At 43.9% G+C, this 15,596-nt stretch overlaps 1 protein-coding gene across 1 annotated transcript; it reads right to left on the bottom strand.

Annotated features, from left to right (window-relative positions):
- Nucleotides 1–644: 644 nt before the first annotated feature.
- Nucleotides 645–7,262, bottom strand: LOC123447927 (probable NAD kinase 2, chloroplastic). Its single transcript, XM_045124655.1, has 8 exons — nt 6,658–7,262; nt 4,456–6,336; nt 3,855–3,976; nt 3,617–3,758; nt 3,309–3,530; nt 2,858–2,932; nt 1,570–1,671; nt 645–1,169 (listed from the first exon to the last, which is right to left on the bottom strand). Exons 1-8 carry the CDS (start codon nt 6,832–6,834, stop codon nt 966–968), a joined length of 2,925 nt encoding a protein of 974 aa, XP_044980590.1. The 5' UTR covers nt 6,835–7,262; the 3' UTR covers nt 645–965.
- Between the last annotated feature and the right edge of the window lie 8,334 nt (nt 7,263–15,596).

The following is a 15,596-nucleotide window of genomic DNA, read 5'->3' as shown; positions in this document are numbered from 1 at the left end:
GGAAAGTTGCGAGTTTCTTCAGGTAGAGGATGATGAATGGCGCAGGCACCATGTTCCCAGAGAAACAGAGGGTAGATGTCAAGCTCTATGCTTATATAGCATGAAACATTTTTTGAAGAGACATGACAAGTTGCTAACACTAGAGTGATAACTCGCAATTAGTTTGTTCGAGGAGAATTAACGAGGGTGCAAAAGTAAACAATAGTGTAGCCTAATAGGGAATATTAAACATACTACTATTAGTACATAGCTAGAAAGATTGATCCTTCAATTCAAAAGAAAAAAAGATTGATTGTTATTGACTAGTAAGGTATGATGTCTGACCTCATAGCTCCACGGAAATATGCAGCACCAACTTCTTAGTCAATAACGATTTGAAGCAAACGCTGTTTTGGAATAGATCACTCGTGGGAATGCTGCAATGATCTCACATGTTTACCATTCTAGACTGCTTGAGGAAAAGCTGCTACTAAATATGTACCCGCTTCCTTTACATATGGGACTGTCTACTGTTGAGGAAGAACAATTGAAAGTACATCATCATTTTCTCAAAGGATTTGTGTACTTACATGGATTGAACCCATACCTTTGTGTGACATATCTTGATCCTTCAAATAAAATCTTCATATAGTAATGCTAAGATCAAATGCGAAAGCTAGCCATCAGCTTCAGTATATATGTTTGAGCAAAAACGGAAGTAAGGGATTCATTACAATGGGCTGTCATCTTCCTGTGGGCTGTCATCTTCAGCCAGGCCCAGAAATAACAGGCTATATTGTTGATTTACAGAGCGGATAATTACAAGCACTATCAGTGTTACCATCACCTGCTGTCAGGTCAAAAAGCCTGCCTGTCTCATGTAATGTTACGAATGCTACAGAAAAGATCATCTATCTTCTAACACAATGAGGTTATCTATGTGTAGAGCTATGTATGTACAGGAACATGCTAGGGTTCTAGCGTGTCTAGAGCGCCTTCTGGTCCAGCCTCTCATTCCAGTTCAGGCACCTGATCAAGCTACGGAACCAGTCGCCCGTTTGGTCCGATTTGTTAACGGTCGGGAGCGGATGCTCGCTCATGGATATATGAACAGAGTCTCCTCGTGACAGCTGCTGCCGTCTTTTGCCATCGAATGACACCCATGCATTGCTTCTCGCGTCGTCCGGGATCTGGTAAAAAATCGCAAAGTCAATCAATCAGCACAGAAAGGCTGTGGTATTTTTGGGTAAACATGGCCAGGGATATTCTCATTGTTGAGGAAATAGTAGGTATTTTTGGGTAAACATGGCCAGGGATATTCTCATTGTTGAGGAAATAGTAGGTGTTCGGTTGGCTGGCGAGCAGGGGATTAATAGGCTAATCGGCCATTTAATTAATTAACAGGCTGAGTTATTAGTTTATCAGTTACTCGGTGAGTAGGGATGAAGAGGCAAATTAACTGGTTAATTGGTCGAATTCTTGAACAGGGGATATTCTAGAGACATAAGAATGCCAAGAATTTATCAGGATGAGATAATGGCATAAGATTACAAGGCATTTAACCATCCATCTATTGGAGGATTTCCGTACCTTCAATTCAAGCCGTGCAGAGTCAGGAAGGATGACAGGTCTAAATGACAGCGAGTGTGGGCAGATTGGAGTGAACAACATACATGGGACATTTGGATGGACCTGGACAGCAAAAGCCACAATGATCACAGTAAATAGCTTGTTCTTTTCACTTGATATATCAAAGCACGCATGGGAAAAGGAACAGTTGACTGGCAAGAGTGAAAATGTTACTAAACACAAGTAATGTGTTTTTGGTGCTCAAAAGACAAAAGAACACGTGACATAATACATTTGAACGAAGCACTACACCAGCAAACCAAACAAACAGGCCATAGCATCATTTTCCGTTATTCAGCCTTGAGGTATGGGTTGCCCCCAAGATTTAAAACACAAGATCTTAACTGCAACAGGTAGATTGAATCTTGCTCACAGGCAACAGAGGAAGACTTTGTAATATGATTGAAGTAGATAGTGTGTATACAAACTGAATGCGCTAGTGAAGCTTGTGGAAAGTGTTTGTATTTTAAGCTTGTCAAAAGGAACCACTTAACAATTCTGCAGTGGAAATCAAGGACAAGGAGCTTTCCAGATGTTCATCGGCTTGGCTTCACTGAAACAGGTACATGATGTTAACAGTATATGTGGATTGCACTAGCCCTTTCCATCAGTTCGGACTTTTGGTTGCGTTGGCTAGTGCATGAAGCTTAACATGGTATCGGAGCTAAGGTCTACCAACAATTTTTTAAATAAGTTGCGAAAGCCAGGACTTGAACTCAAGACCTTAGCTCCGATACCATGTTAAGCTTCATGCACTAGCCAACGCAACCAAAAGTCCAAACTTATGAAAAGGACTAATACAATCCACATATACTGTAACACCCCTCTCACGTGTGACGGGGAAGACAAGTCAACACGTGCTTAACAACAAATTTTAATAAATTGCGAAAGCCAGGACTTGAACTCAAGACCTTAGGCTCTAATACCATGTTAAGCTTCATGCACTAGCCAACGCAACCAAAAGTCCTAACTGATGGAAAGGGCTAGTGCAATCCACATATACTGTAACACATGATGCATGACAGATAGAAGTTTTTTTAATATAACCAAATTTCCATCTTAAATGTAAAATTATATCCATATGCCGCAGAACTTTGAAATAATATGCCACATGGAGTGAAAATATAATACAAGAAACATGCATTATGTGGATCTGGAAAATGCTATTGTTTACATGCCATGGACACAATTTAAGTTAATTCTTTTGCTAGGTTCTTCCTAGTAATATAACTTGAAAAAATTAACCTACCATTGAACCCCCTGCTGCAGTAGAGTATGCAGTGCTGCCAGTTGGTGTTGCTACTATCACACCATCTCCTTGAACCTATATACATTCCCATTAACTCAAAGTAGTTGAAGTTACAGTGGATACATAGTAGTTCAACAATCCTGAACATCTATGTAAATACAAGCATCAAACAGCAATATAATCTCCAGGACTACAAGATCAAGCGTAGCAAGTAGACTCAGCGACACTATTATGTGATGATTATACTGCAATAACCGATTTTGAAACATAAGTGACCACTGGCTAAACTTTTCTAGCATAATACAAATTTGGAGGTGCCACCCATGAAAATTGAGTTAATTCAATATTTGCCATTGTGAACTTTGCGTACTCGAAACAATTCCAGAGAGAAATATAGACAAAGGGCAATGATGCATAACATCTAGTTTCTAAGACTTTATACAGATCTTACCTTAGTGATAAGGTGGTTATGCTCATAGCATTCAATTTTTGAGAGATATGGATTAGAACCCCGATCAACAACGACTTCATTTAGCACATCAAACACTTTCCCGGGCATTGCTTTTCCATTTCGAAAGATTACACAGCGTAGTCGCATTCTAAGGGTTATATAAACTCCAAGTGTATTGTTCCCATGGATGACAGCTCTCATATCTTGCCTGAAACCTTCAAACTGAGGTGAAGGAAATGTTACATGCTTAGACTTGACAAAAGAAAGTCATATGATGAAATTCTCTTAGAATGGAGTGTGAAACATACAATATGTGAAGTCAGAAATCCAAGAGATCCAAGATTGAATGAGACAACAGGTGGTACAGAAGTCCTAAATAAGTTTGATGCGTGCAATATAACCCCATCACCACCCAAGCATGTGACAAAATCAACTCTCTCATGAAGGTCGCTGATTTTTGGTACAAAATAATATTAGTAAATAGTAATGCAGAAATTAATATACAGCTTATATCACTTATCAGACTTACATATGTTTCACTTATACCTGGTATCTTGAGTATAGAAGGTTTGAACAAAACCATAACCAGGAATTCTTGCAAATATATCATGAACATCAGGCTCCACAAGAACATTCATCTTTTCTTGATGATGCAAAAACGAAGCAACCTGAACAGTAAGTGATTGGAAGTATACATGATATCAAATGATGTGTACATTGCCCAATAAAAGATAAAATTAGGTAGAAGTACATGAAATGTATATCCAAAGTGACTATCAAACAGCTTGTACAGTTAGAGTAGATAACTAAGTCTTAGACAAACTTCGATACTTTGGAAGACATGTACCAAAGAGCATACAACATTACCTTGCAATACAAAAAGTCTCGCAATTAATTCTATGTAGTTCCACATCTTACTACAAATTCATGATGTAAGGTAAGTTTCTGAAAATACAACATTAACTTGCAAGCACTAGCACTGTATTTGTAATTTTATCGAATACATAATTTGCATGCCGGAACTTTATTTTTTAAGATGAGTAGAGTACATTTTGCTACCAAATACGAAAAAAGGAAAGATGCATTGATATACGAATGATATGCAATAAATAGATATGTGCTAAAAAAATGGAAATTGTGCATTCACCTCTTTAGCCTCTTCCATGAGCTCATCACCTAATTTCTTCAACAGTAAGACAGTCTTTGGAGGAGATTTCCACATAAGCATCTGTTGCTGGGTGCTAGGATGAGTAAAAGCTAATGATGATTCTGTTACTTTTTCTCTAGTACAAGAGAATCCATCTGTACGTACTAGAAACATCTCAGCTTTTCTTCTTGACTGAACTCTGACAACACCAGTTGTGGCGCAAATACTTCCATCAATTGTATCTGAAGGGTATCTCTCAAGATAAGGACCACCGTTCTTTTCAGATGGTTTTTGTGATCCAAGCTGAGCATTCCCATTGGGATTGCTGGCATTAGACGTTTTAGGATCAATAGTTAGGAGCGAGGCCGTACTTTCCTTTTCTTCAAGAGAAGTGGAGGTTCCATTGTTCGAGGGTTTTCCATTAGTGATACCTGAAGAAACCGATAAAATATAGTCATTGTCAAATAATGTCCCATTTGCGTTCTTCAAAACCATCATGTCTGCTGCTTCACAATCAATGGCCTCATTATGTTCAGCTCTGAGATTTTGTTTTCTCCTCGAGATCATCAAGCTACTCGATCGTCTCCGAGAGTTCAGAACAGATTTTGGATAAACTCTTTTGCTTCTAAAAAATTTGGTCATCTCCTTTCTAGAGAAAACATTGCAAGTAGGAAACTGTGCCTTAAGCGGACTAGTCTCTAGTTTAAAATCTGAAAGAAGTTCTGTCCTGCTGTCATGCATTTCACCTTGTTCAGTGCTTTGATCATTGGGAAGGGAATTAGTAACTTCCAGATTATTACTTGTAATTTCTATGTCTATATCGCGTGCTTCCCCAGCATCCACGGTTCTATCAGACTTCACTATTGCACCATTTTCACTACCACTTGAGGAGAAACCTGGGCCATTTGTCAGATCATTCTTCAGCGCCTTACCATTCACAATTGGTGAACGCTTTTTGGTGGCCAGTCTCTCTGCACGAGTGGCATACTGCTTCCATCTGGAGACCATTGCAGACGTCCTACTAATCCCTTCCTTGCTATGAAGATAAATGGGCTTCTTCGTTCCATCGGACACAAGCGCCGCGAATTGCTGAACCTGTTCGGCTGAGGGAGCAGTCCCAATCTCAACTGGCATGTTGACCACCTCTATCTTTCCGGATGAGACAGCTTTGCCAACTGCTGAAAGGTATAAATCATCTTTAACATCTTCCTCACGGAGATCGACAATAGTTCGGAATCCCTTAGCCAATAACCATTCCAGACCCTCCTCACTAACTTGTCCTCCCCTCCAAAATGCAACCTCCAACTCCTCTGTTGCCGGATCATCTGGCACAGTTGAGAAGTACACCGGAAACCAATTTGCAAACAATGTTGGACAGGGGTGACCATCAACCCTTGCGAAACCAGCATCGTAACAGGCATGCTTCAACCTTTGCAGCCTCATCCAGATATCCAATCCTCGAGCCTCATTCGGTACAAGGTAACTAGCAAGTGCAACCTGCATGCTCTCACAACACCGCTTCATATCACCACGGAACAGGGCCAGTGGCGGAATCCTATCCATGGTGCTGTGCTCAGATCCTTGGAATGCGCTCGCGACGCCTGACCGCCCTGCAAGCACCTCTGTCCTACCCCGGTTCAGCAATGCCAGCATGCAGCCAAGCACAGCAGCAACCTTGTCCTCCAGCACTGGCAGGTCCTCGGATGGCACATCATACCGCACAGGGCACTCACCTGTCTCTGGATCACAGAGCGCCGACATGACAGCATTTTGGAGCTGCTCCGCGGCACGGAATATGCGGCAGTATGCCTCAATCTCTGCGATGTCGCCGGGCACCGGACCCACCCACAACAGCTGGGATAAGTCCCTTGTGTGAGAATTCTACAGCAAAGAATGTGATGCATCAGTTACTAATCAACATCACTATGGAGCCATCGATGCAATCAAACGAGTACTAACAAAGTATCCACTTCATTTCTAGCTTCAAGACAAGTGTTCGATGAAATGCCCACAGGAACAATATATACAGGCTAGAACCACATACAGAAAGCATGTGTCCTCAGCCATCTATCCCATAAATGGGGTACAATTTGCCCATCGAAGGTTCGAGAACTAGAAGCCGCCAAGATCGCTAGACCAAGGGCGGCGCCCCGAATCGCTTCGACGAACTGTTTGACGGAATGCTCGAGAACGGCGACTAACCTGGGAATCGAGCCCGATCCGGGAGTTGAAGGACGAGGCCCGCGCGGCGACGCCACGGCGCGCCGCCGCGGGGCGCCAGCACCACCACCTGCCGGCGGCGACCCAGGCGACACGCTCGCCCGCGAGCGGCGGCAGCGGGAGCTTGGCAGGCCCGTGCCGCGCGCAGACGGCGAGCATCACGCGCGCGCGGCGGGGAGGAGCGGAGCGGGAGGAAGCGCGTCGCTGTCGAGGCCGCCCGTGGTCTCGGCGTGCCCCTCGATGGCATCCACAGGTCAGGGGGTGGAGTAAAAACCGCGGCCTCTGACTGAGAGAGGGGGGGGGGGGGGGGGGGGAGGCAGGGAAAACAAGAGAGGCGAACCGGCAAAACTCTCCGCGGCAGGGCAGGTTGGTCACGCCGCCGCCATTGTGGGTGGCTGTGCGCGGATTGCCGTCGCCGATCCCGGATGGAGCGCGGGCGCACACACGAAAATACGAGGAGAAATTGCAGAAATAATGACGGGAAGGGGGAAGAAAGTTTGGGTCTTGGGGCGATCAGAGAGTCTCTTTTCTCCGAGACCGACATTTCTTGGAGGTTTGCTCAACGGATGAGGTTCTGTTTGGGGAGGATATCGTGGACCACATTGTGTGGTTTGGGTTTTATGGATTTTTTGGTGTACAAGTTTTGCTGCAAAATTATATGCGCCCTTGTGGATTTTAGGATGATGATGATGATAATGGGGTTTTCTAGGACTCTCTAGGTTACATGTGACTAAAAAAATTTGAAGGTTCAGGCATTTTTCGTGCTGTACCAGTAAAAGTGCAGTCTGTCCAAACAAAAAAGTCGTAGTAATATATTTAAAAAGTGTACCTATGTATCTTAAAAAATATAAAAATTTAGTACATGATGATAAATTTGTATGAAAGTACTGTGTAAAAACTTAAAAAACTTTGCACATTCCAGTAAAATCTGGATGAAGCAAACTCTCAAGGACTACGACATCAACGAGAAGAAAGTACCTCTCTACTGCGACAATGAGAGTGCTATCAGAATCTCCTACAACCCAATACAACACTCAAAGACAAAGCACATTCAAATACGACATCATTTTCTTCGTGATCATCTGTTGAAGGGCGACATCGTCATCGAATCTCTGAAGCCAGAAGAGCAGTTGGCTAATATCTTCATGAAGCCTTTGGATGAGAAGAGGTTTTGCAAGCTGCCGTGTGAGCTAGATATCTTAGAATCCTCAAATGTCCAGTGAATGGACACACATCCTAACGCTTATTCATGTTGATGACACTGATGCACAACACACGAAGTAACATTTTTCGTCAACTATTGAAGACATACACTCTAAGTGTGAATACATTAACGAAGAATATGACTCCGGAGCGCCACGATAATTATGTGTCGTGTGTGAGTCAAACATTCTTATACAGTGCGCAACACGATCAACCCCTCCTGAAGACATCGCTTTTATATTCGGATCTTCATCTATGTCTTCAGGAAATTTAATTTATCTTCAAATTTTGTGGTTGCGTTCTAACTTGAACACTTGTCATTTGAATATATCATATGAGACACTATGGACTTTTGTCCTCTACAACATTTTGCCTATAGCTATATCTTCGACTTTTGTCCACGCAAATGTTAGACCCTTACACCTCATGCATTCTAATTGACACGTGTTGATTGTCTTTGCAGCATCCTTGCCTCCCGAAGACAAATCCAACCAAGAGGTTAAAATGTTTGTCACACCTATCTTTCTACCGCCCAAAACGCCAAAATTCCCGTGCCTGGCGCAACATATTGGAGGTAGTGGGGTGTGAGACATGTTGCATGATTTCCACATGCCCCACTAAGCCGAAGAGTTCGGGGCAAATCCGTCCAAAAATATCAAACATTCCTATTCACCCCATCCTTATAAATACAAAGCCCCTAGCACAATTATTACTCTGACCTCTCCATCTCCGTCTTCAGGCTCCAACCCTAGCGCCATTGCTTGATTCCATCATCGCCGGAGAAGAAGCGCTTCGTTGTCGTGACTTCCTTGTCGACATAATCATGCCGGCCGTGAACATCTCCGTCTGCCACCGCCATAGCCGTCCGCCACCACCAAGCTAGGGTGTGGCAGATCGAGCTGCCCGACTTCTTCGCCTCGTCAAACAGTTCTTCTTGTTCTTCTCCGTGGTAAATAAATAACTGACTTTTAACTCTCATTTGATCAGTTACCATTAATATTTGAAAGATGTTTTTCCACTGTAGTTCCAACAGCTCTCAACAAATATATCTCTATTTGCTCAATGCTTTTACTTGTGTTACAACTATGGCTTGATTTCTCACTTGTGCAAATTCTCGGACTTGTAAAAATCTGAAACCACCTTGTCTTGAGCAAAAGTGAAAGTTTTCGTTGAATGAGGTCAATATATTCAAACAATGTATTACCTTCAAAATCTTTTGAGAATGCATATGACCTCGTCTATTCCCTCGCATATCTAATTCTTTCACAGGTACATGTCTGCGGCAAAATCACTATGATCTCATAGTCTGAATTTGTTTGCAGACTACTTGCAGATACATCTAGACTCAGCTAGAGCATGTTCTCACCTGAATCCATCTATGAAGTCTTTGACCAAGTCGAAGACAATGGTGAGAAACAACACTCGCAAGAAAGGTGGAAGACAAAGAATACTCCAAAGGAACTTCCACTGGATCTCTATGAACGATACAAGTCTGATCCAGAAGAGACTTACCACCAGTGCAAGACCCGTATCCAATGAATCCGAAGATATTAGGTCGAGGAGTGGTTCAAATACCACTTCATCACAGAGGAATATGCCAAGAAGAATGCTAAGAAGGCTCCATGGACACATATAATCTATGAAAATCTGCATACGAAGACAAAAGCTGAACCTATTCAGATTGGCTTCTACCCATGTATGGTACAATCTCCAATGCCAGAATAACCAGACCCATCAAGCATCCTTGGTCGCGCGGCAGCAGATGACACATCTGATGAGGAAGATCAGCCTCTAGTTGCACGTCAGAAGCCAGTGGAGAAAGCAAAGGCTTCAAAGCCTAAGGCTGCAAAGGCTTCAAGCCCAAGAGCTTCACCTCAAGCCTCCATATCAATACCAACGGCACCAGCTGAAACCGAGGAAGAGTCTCGCATCAATAGGAGACTCAAGGGAACACATGCCGCTGCCTGTGGACTGAAGCCATCCATCTCTTTGATGGATGCGGCAAATATGATAGAGTTATCGGATGATGAATTTGATCATGAAGCCCTGGCAAGGCTGATTCAGTAAAAGGAGGAAGAGGCAAAACATGTAATGCCCCAGATGTAACCCTTTCCATATTTGGAAACCTTTCCTATTTGGAACCATGATGTCAATGCTATAAGAGTTATCATTTCATGTGGTCATTTCATGTCATCATCTTTGCATCATGGCATCATCCTTTCTTGCAACTTTATTTCTTTCTTGTTGTTGTTGCTAGCTATGCTTGTGGTGTGTTGTGATGATGTGGTGTTCACCAAGCTATGATTTCAAACTATGATTGTTTCCAAACTAGGTTTCAAAAACCCCTTCTCCATTATTAGATGAGCTCATGAATTAACTTGTTTGAAACCTGTTTTAAAAATGTTGATCTTTTAGTGTGTTATCTTGTGATTGAAGGGCTGTTGTCTTGGGGTTTTAAAACTTTAGCCATTGGGGTATTATTTACAAAAACAACATATTAAATTATGTTTGGAATTTAATCTAGTTGCTCCAAAAGTCAGTTTTATATTTTATTTAAATAGGGCATAATTCCCTTATGCCCTAGGTATTTTTATTTTGTTTTCTTCAAACCCCTGTGTGGTTGTGTGCATTTTTATTTGCAGGTTTATTTAAAACAAGGAAAACCCTTTTGATTTATTATTTTGGCGCCAGGTGGGGCTGGCTCCCTCCTTTCCTCGTGGCCCATCTTCTCCTTTCCCCCGCGCAAGCCCATCTCTTTTCATTTCTCTCGCGCGGCCCTCTCCCCGTTCGTTCTTCCTCCTCTGACGCCGTTGCCTTCTTCCTCTTTCCGTCAGTGGAGCTTCAGAGAGAGAGAGCGTTGTCGATGCCGTGAATACACGAAAGCCGAGGGCTATAAAGCATCGGCGTGCGTGCCCCCTCCTCCTAGGGTTCCTCCCTTCCTTCTCCACCGCCGCCAGCTCCTTCTTCCCCTCCTCAGGTAAAGTTCAGAGAGGAATACCTTCGGGTTCAGAGAGAGCGCCTCCTCACTGTCGTCCCTCTCCTCGTCGCCGGTGCCTCCCCGTCGAATCCGAGTGTGCAGGGAGGATGCTGGATCCTCCCTCGCTCCATTCCCGCCGCTAGGGGGGTGGACCCTCTCCTCTGGCGACCTCTCCTCGCCGTCACCGTCTCGGGCGGAGCAGAGAAGCTTGTCGCCGTCGACCTCGCCTCTCCCTCCTCTTCTCGGCAGCAGGGACTCCTTCGAGCACCCCTAAGTGAGCCCCCTTTCCTTCCCCGCGCCTAAAAGCTCCCGTGTCGCCAGAATTGCGTCGCCGTTGTGTCCGGTTCCAGCCAGTTGCGCAGCCGCGTCGCGCCACCGTCTCGGGGCCCCTCCGCGTGGGTTAGCCACGAGAATGGGTTCCCCCAACCTCTCGTGTCCCGCGCCATAGTCGCCATAGGTGGTAGATCGCCGGAGCATCGCCGGGGAGTCTCCCCTGTTCCGGCCGCCGCGTGTGTGCAGTAGGAGCAGAGGGGGATGCTCAAAAGAGCAACTCCCCCCTCTCTGTTAAGATTCGATCGAGTAGCAGAGTGGTAGGGGTTCGTTGTTGCTTCGGGCAGGTCGTGGGTTCGATCCCCGCAAGGCCCCCTTTTTATTTTCCTGTGGTTTTCGCCAGTAGAAGTGCCTGCGCAGAGGCTTACCCTGTTGTCTCCCTCTTCTCTGTCGAGAGCAAGGTGATAGCCCAGTGGTGCTAGCATGTGTAGTTGATGTAGAGGTTCTGGGTTCGAATCCCAGAGGCCTCCTTTTGTTGTTTTTTCTCTTGTTTTTTTCCCTGTTTCTTTCTTTTGATGCATTGTGCAGTTGTGTTCCTTGCAAGAAAACCAGGGGGTTTATCCCTTGAAGGCTTAGCTGATGCATATATGTGAGTGTGTGCAAGTGCATGAGTGTGTGTAGGTGGTGTGTGCACTAGTGTGTGTATGTGTGTGTGCACATGAGTGTAGGTGTGTATGCATGTGGTTGCACATGAACATGTGCAAGAGGGCCTAGCCCCTCATGTTGCACCTTTTGTAGTGCATGTGTGTGTGAGCACATATATGTGTGTGTATGTGCTCATGCATGTGTGTGTGTGTGTGTGGGCATGGGTGCACATATGCACTTGTGCATGAGGGCTAACCCCTCATGCTTGCCACTATGGTGTGATGTAATGGTGTATGGGCTTGTGTGTGTGCATATGTAGGTGTAGATGTTGCTACTTGTGCTATATCTACATGTGATATTGTTCCTATATGTCTTGTTGGATTCTAGGTGTGTTTTTCGAGCTAGCTTTGTGCCTAGATGTTACATGCAAGCACCCATGTATTATAGATGATTTTGGGGTAGAATCATCCCAGGAATCCATTGGTGAAATCAGATTTCACTTTAGAGCAACTTCATAAAACTGTTATTTTCTGTCATGATGCCATGTTTAGTGCCTTGTATCTTGTGGTGCCTTGACCCTATGAGGATGAATCCTTGATGTTGTGGTAGTGGGTGAACCCCTCTATAGCATGGGGTCTTTGTTTTGTTCATAGGAATTTATATGCACCTATTGTGCCTTGTCAAAGTTGACACTTGGCTGAAACTGACAACTTTGTGAAAATCTGTGATTTTCACTAAGTCTGAGAATCTGATGTTATTTTCTTCCCCTGTTGTCTTGGTTGCAAAATCTCATGTGTTGAGAATAAGCCCATGCAAGAAAACTAAAGTTTGTGAGCTTTTGTGTTTGTCTAGCTCCCTGTCAAATTTCATGCTTATACTCTTCCTGTAGATATCATTTTGGAGGCTGCCAAAATGCTTCACAGCATAAGCAGCTAGTGAAAATCTGAGATTTTCACTAAGTCCCAGAGTCTGTAATATTTTGTCCAAGTTAGTGCATGTAGATCTTCTCATGTGTGATGCCTTTATATTAAATTCTTGCACAGGGTTGTAGAGCTTTTGAATGGCTTTTGCCTCATATCTTGTTTGGCTCATTTGGATGGCTGTAGCTACTTTAAATGTTGTGGATAAACTGCTATGATGCTGTTAAAACAGATTGCATGTTTTTGTTGAATTGAAGCTTGTGTGGGCATTGTTGATGGTGTGGTGTGCTCTAATGCACCACCCCACTTATTTTTGGTTGTTTGATCATGTGGCAACCTGGTAACACCAGGGGAGTGCCATTGGAGTGTGTTTGTGGTTGATTTGAACCGTAGGTCTTCATATCTTGTTTTGTAGTTTTCGGTTGATCCGTAGCTCCGTTCTCTATGTTCTTTATATGTTTTTGCATCGTTTTCTCGTGATGCACATGTTCATGCCATCATAACGCATGTCAAGATAACTTAATATGAGGTTCTGTCCAGAATTCTATTAACTCAACTAATGCATATGAAAGTGACTAGAATAGTGATACATGCTTCCTTCTTCACTCATGCATCATATTGCTTGTTGCATCATGTTGTGTTGGTGTTCATTGGCTGTTATTTTATCTTGGGTAGCATCAGGATCGGAGAGCGAGTACATGGATTCTGGAGAGTACGTGCAGGAAGATCAAGAGCAATTCCAAGTTGAAGAATTCACAGGCAAGATGACCGTGACCTTGATACCGTATCTAGCTTTGTTATGCTTAGAATCACGTTTCCTTCGATAAATGCTCGCTGCCTACTACTTGATATACATGCCTCCTGACATTGCCATGAAACCCAAACACCTCCCTCTCCTAGCAAATGTTGTTTGGCTAAGTAGGCTTGCTCAACCTCTAATGAATAGCTTTGCTAGTTGCAGGTGCCAGCTGTCTCATGTGATAACATGAGTATTTTGATATCCTTATGTTAATCTGCTATTTAGTTAATGCACCTATATACTTGGTAAATGATGGAAGGCCTAGCCTTTTGCCGGGTGTTTTGTTTCGTTGTTGTCGCCTTAGTTTCGGTTACCGGTGTTTGATTCCATAACTGATTGCTCCTAACACGTTCGGGGTTGTTATGGGGACCCCTTGATAAATCGCATAGTGTTAAGGCTTGTCTGGAAGGACCCAACATTGGTTTTAATCCGCTAATCACCTAATAATAATTTGCATAGGGAATAGCTACCCTGAGGATTTAATCAACAACCCGGGCCAGTGTTCCTCATGAGTGTTGGTCCACCCACCTAGCAGTCGGCGGTGCCACCTCAGGGCAACTTGAGGCATTTGGTTATCGTCCACTATGCATAGACGGTGTTGTCCTGAGAACGAGATACGCGGCTCCTATCGGGTCCTCGACACACCGGGAGGTCCTGCTAGAGTTGTCTTTCCTTAACGATATATCTTGCGTATAGGGATTCCGGTGATACTTTGGGTCTCCTCAAAGTTGAGGTTTTCCTCTAAGGAATCCGACGAGATCACGAGTTTCGTGATAGAGGATTACTTTGCAGCCCGTGGCAGTTTGTGATGGACTAGTTGGAGCACTCCTGTAGGGTTTAATCTTTCGGAAAGCCGTGCCCACGGTTATGTGGCAAACATGGATAATTTGTTAACATCCGGTTCTAGACAACTTAAAGTAACTCTAATAAAACTGCCAACTGTGTGCGTAACCGTGATTGTCTCCTTCGAAGACCTCTCTTCGATCGGGAACACGGTGGGGTTATGTTTGACGTAAGTAGGTGTTCAGGATCACTTAGTGATCACCTAGTCTTCGATCGCTCGCGTAGACCACCATATAAGTTGACTCTGATCATCGTAAGTTAGCCACCATATAAGCTTAGGTTGCTGCAAACCATACACTTAACCTTCCTCACCTAATAACTTGACTAGATTCGATACCAAGGTCATCCGATTGCTGAGTCCCCGTGGCTCAAAGATTACTACAAACCCCAACAGGTACAGGTACGCCCGACGTAGGAGATCCTGATGGCACCCAGCTGAAGTGGGAGTACGATGAGGACTCTGACCGACTGTACGTGAACTATCCGGAGGACTGAGGCCGTGGTCGTGATCATGGGCCAGCATGCAGGATGTCATAGTTTTAGTTGTTTCATGTTGTTCGTAGCGGGACTAAACTATGCTCTGAATAATTGTGTGGTTGTAAGCTTTATGTTATACTATGTCAGATGGCAAGTGTATGCCCTACTTGTCATTCTTCAGTTATGTAATGTTATGATTATCTCGCTTGCGAAATGTTTAGATGCGCCCCTTTCCCTTTTGAGGCATCGCCCTCAAAATAGGAAAGGACCGCATCTTAGTCGTTACAAGTTGGTATCAGAGCCTTACGACCATAGGAGCCTTTGTGTGATCAAACTTGGCTGAGTCGAGTCTAGTAAAATGTTTTGAGTCTTAGTTATATCGGAGAGTAGGTTTCTTTTTTCTCCTCTTCTATGCTCTGGTGAAGTTCTCGACTTAGGGAATCCTAATTCTACTCCTCTTCTCGCTCAAAAAAAAATTAGGATCACGCGGGTATTTTGAAATCTATATGATATCGATGTGACGGAGTTCTGTCTTGGTGCCTCCTGTCTGACTTGATTTATTCCGGGGAGTTGAGCTCCAGGGGAGTCTTGTGAACATCGCCATCATTCAGATTTCTTAGTAGCTCAGGACGAAAAATGTTCGTAATTGATTCAATACTAGTTGTGGCGAGAGGAGTCCGGCTTCCCCAGTACTGGTGCAGAGAGTTCCGGATGTATTGCCACACTTTGTATCGTTGTGATCGCGAGGGTCTGTAGTAGATGAAGGTCCAAGATTCTGGTTATGTGT

This window comes from Hordeum vulgare, chromosome 4H (genome assembly GCF_904849725.1).
Source record: "Hordeum vulgare subsp. vulgare chromosome 4H, MorexV3_pseudomolecules_assembly, whole genome shotgun sequence".
Classification (NCBI taxonomy): Eukaryota; Viridiplantae; Streptophyta; class Magnoliopsida; order Poales; family Poaceae; genus Hordeum; species Hordeum vulgare.
Note: the sequence above shows the minus strand (reverse complement) of the source record. Positions and strands in the feature narration are given on the sequence as shown.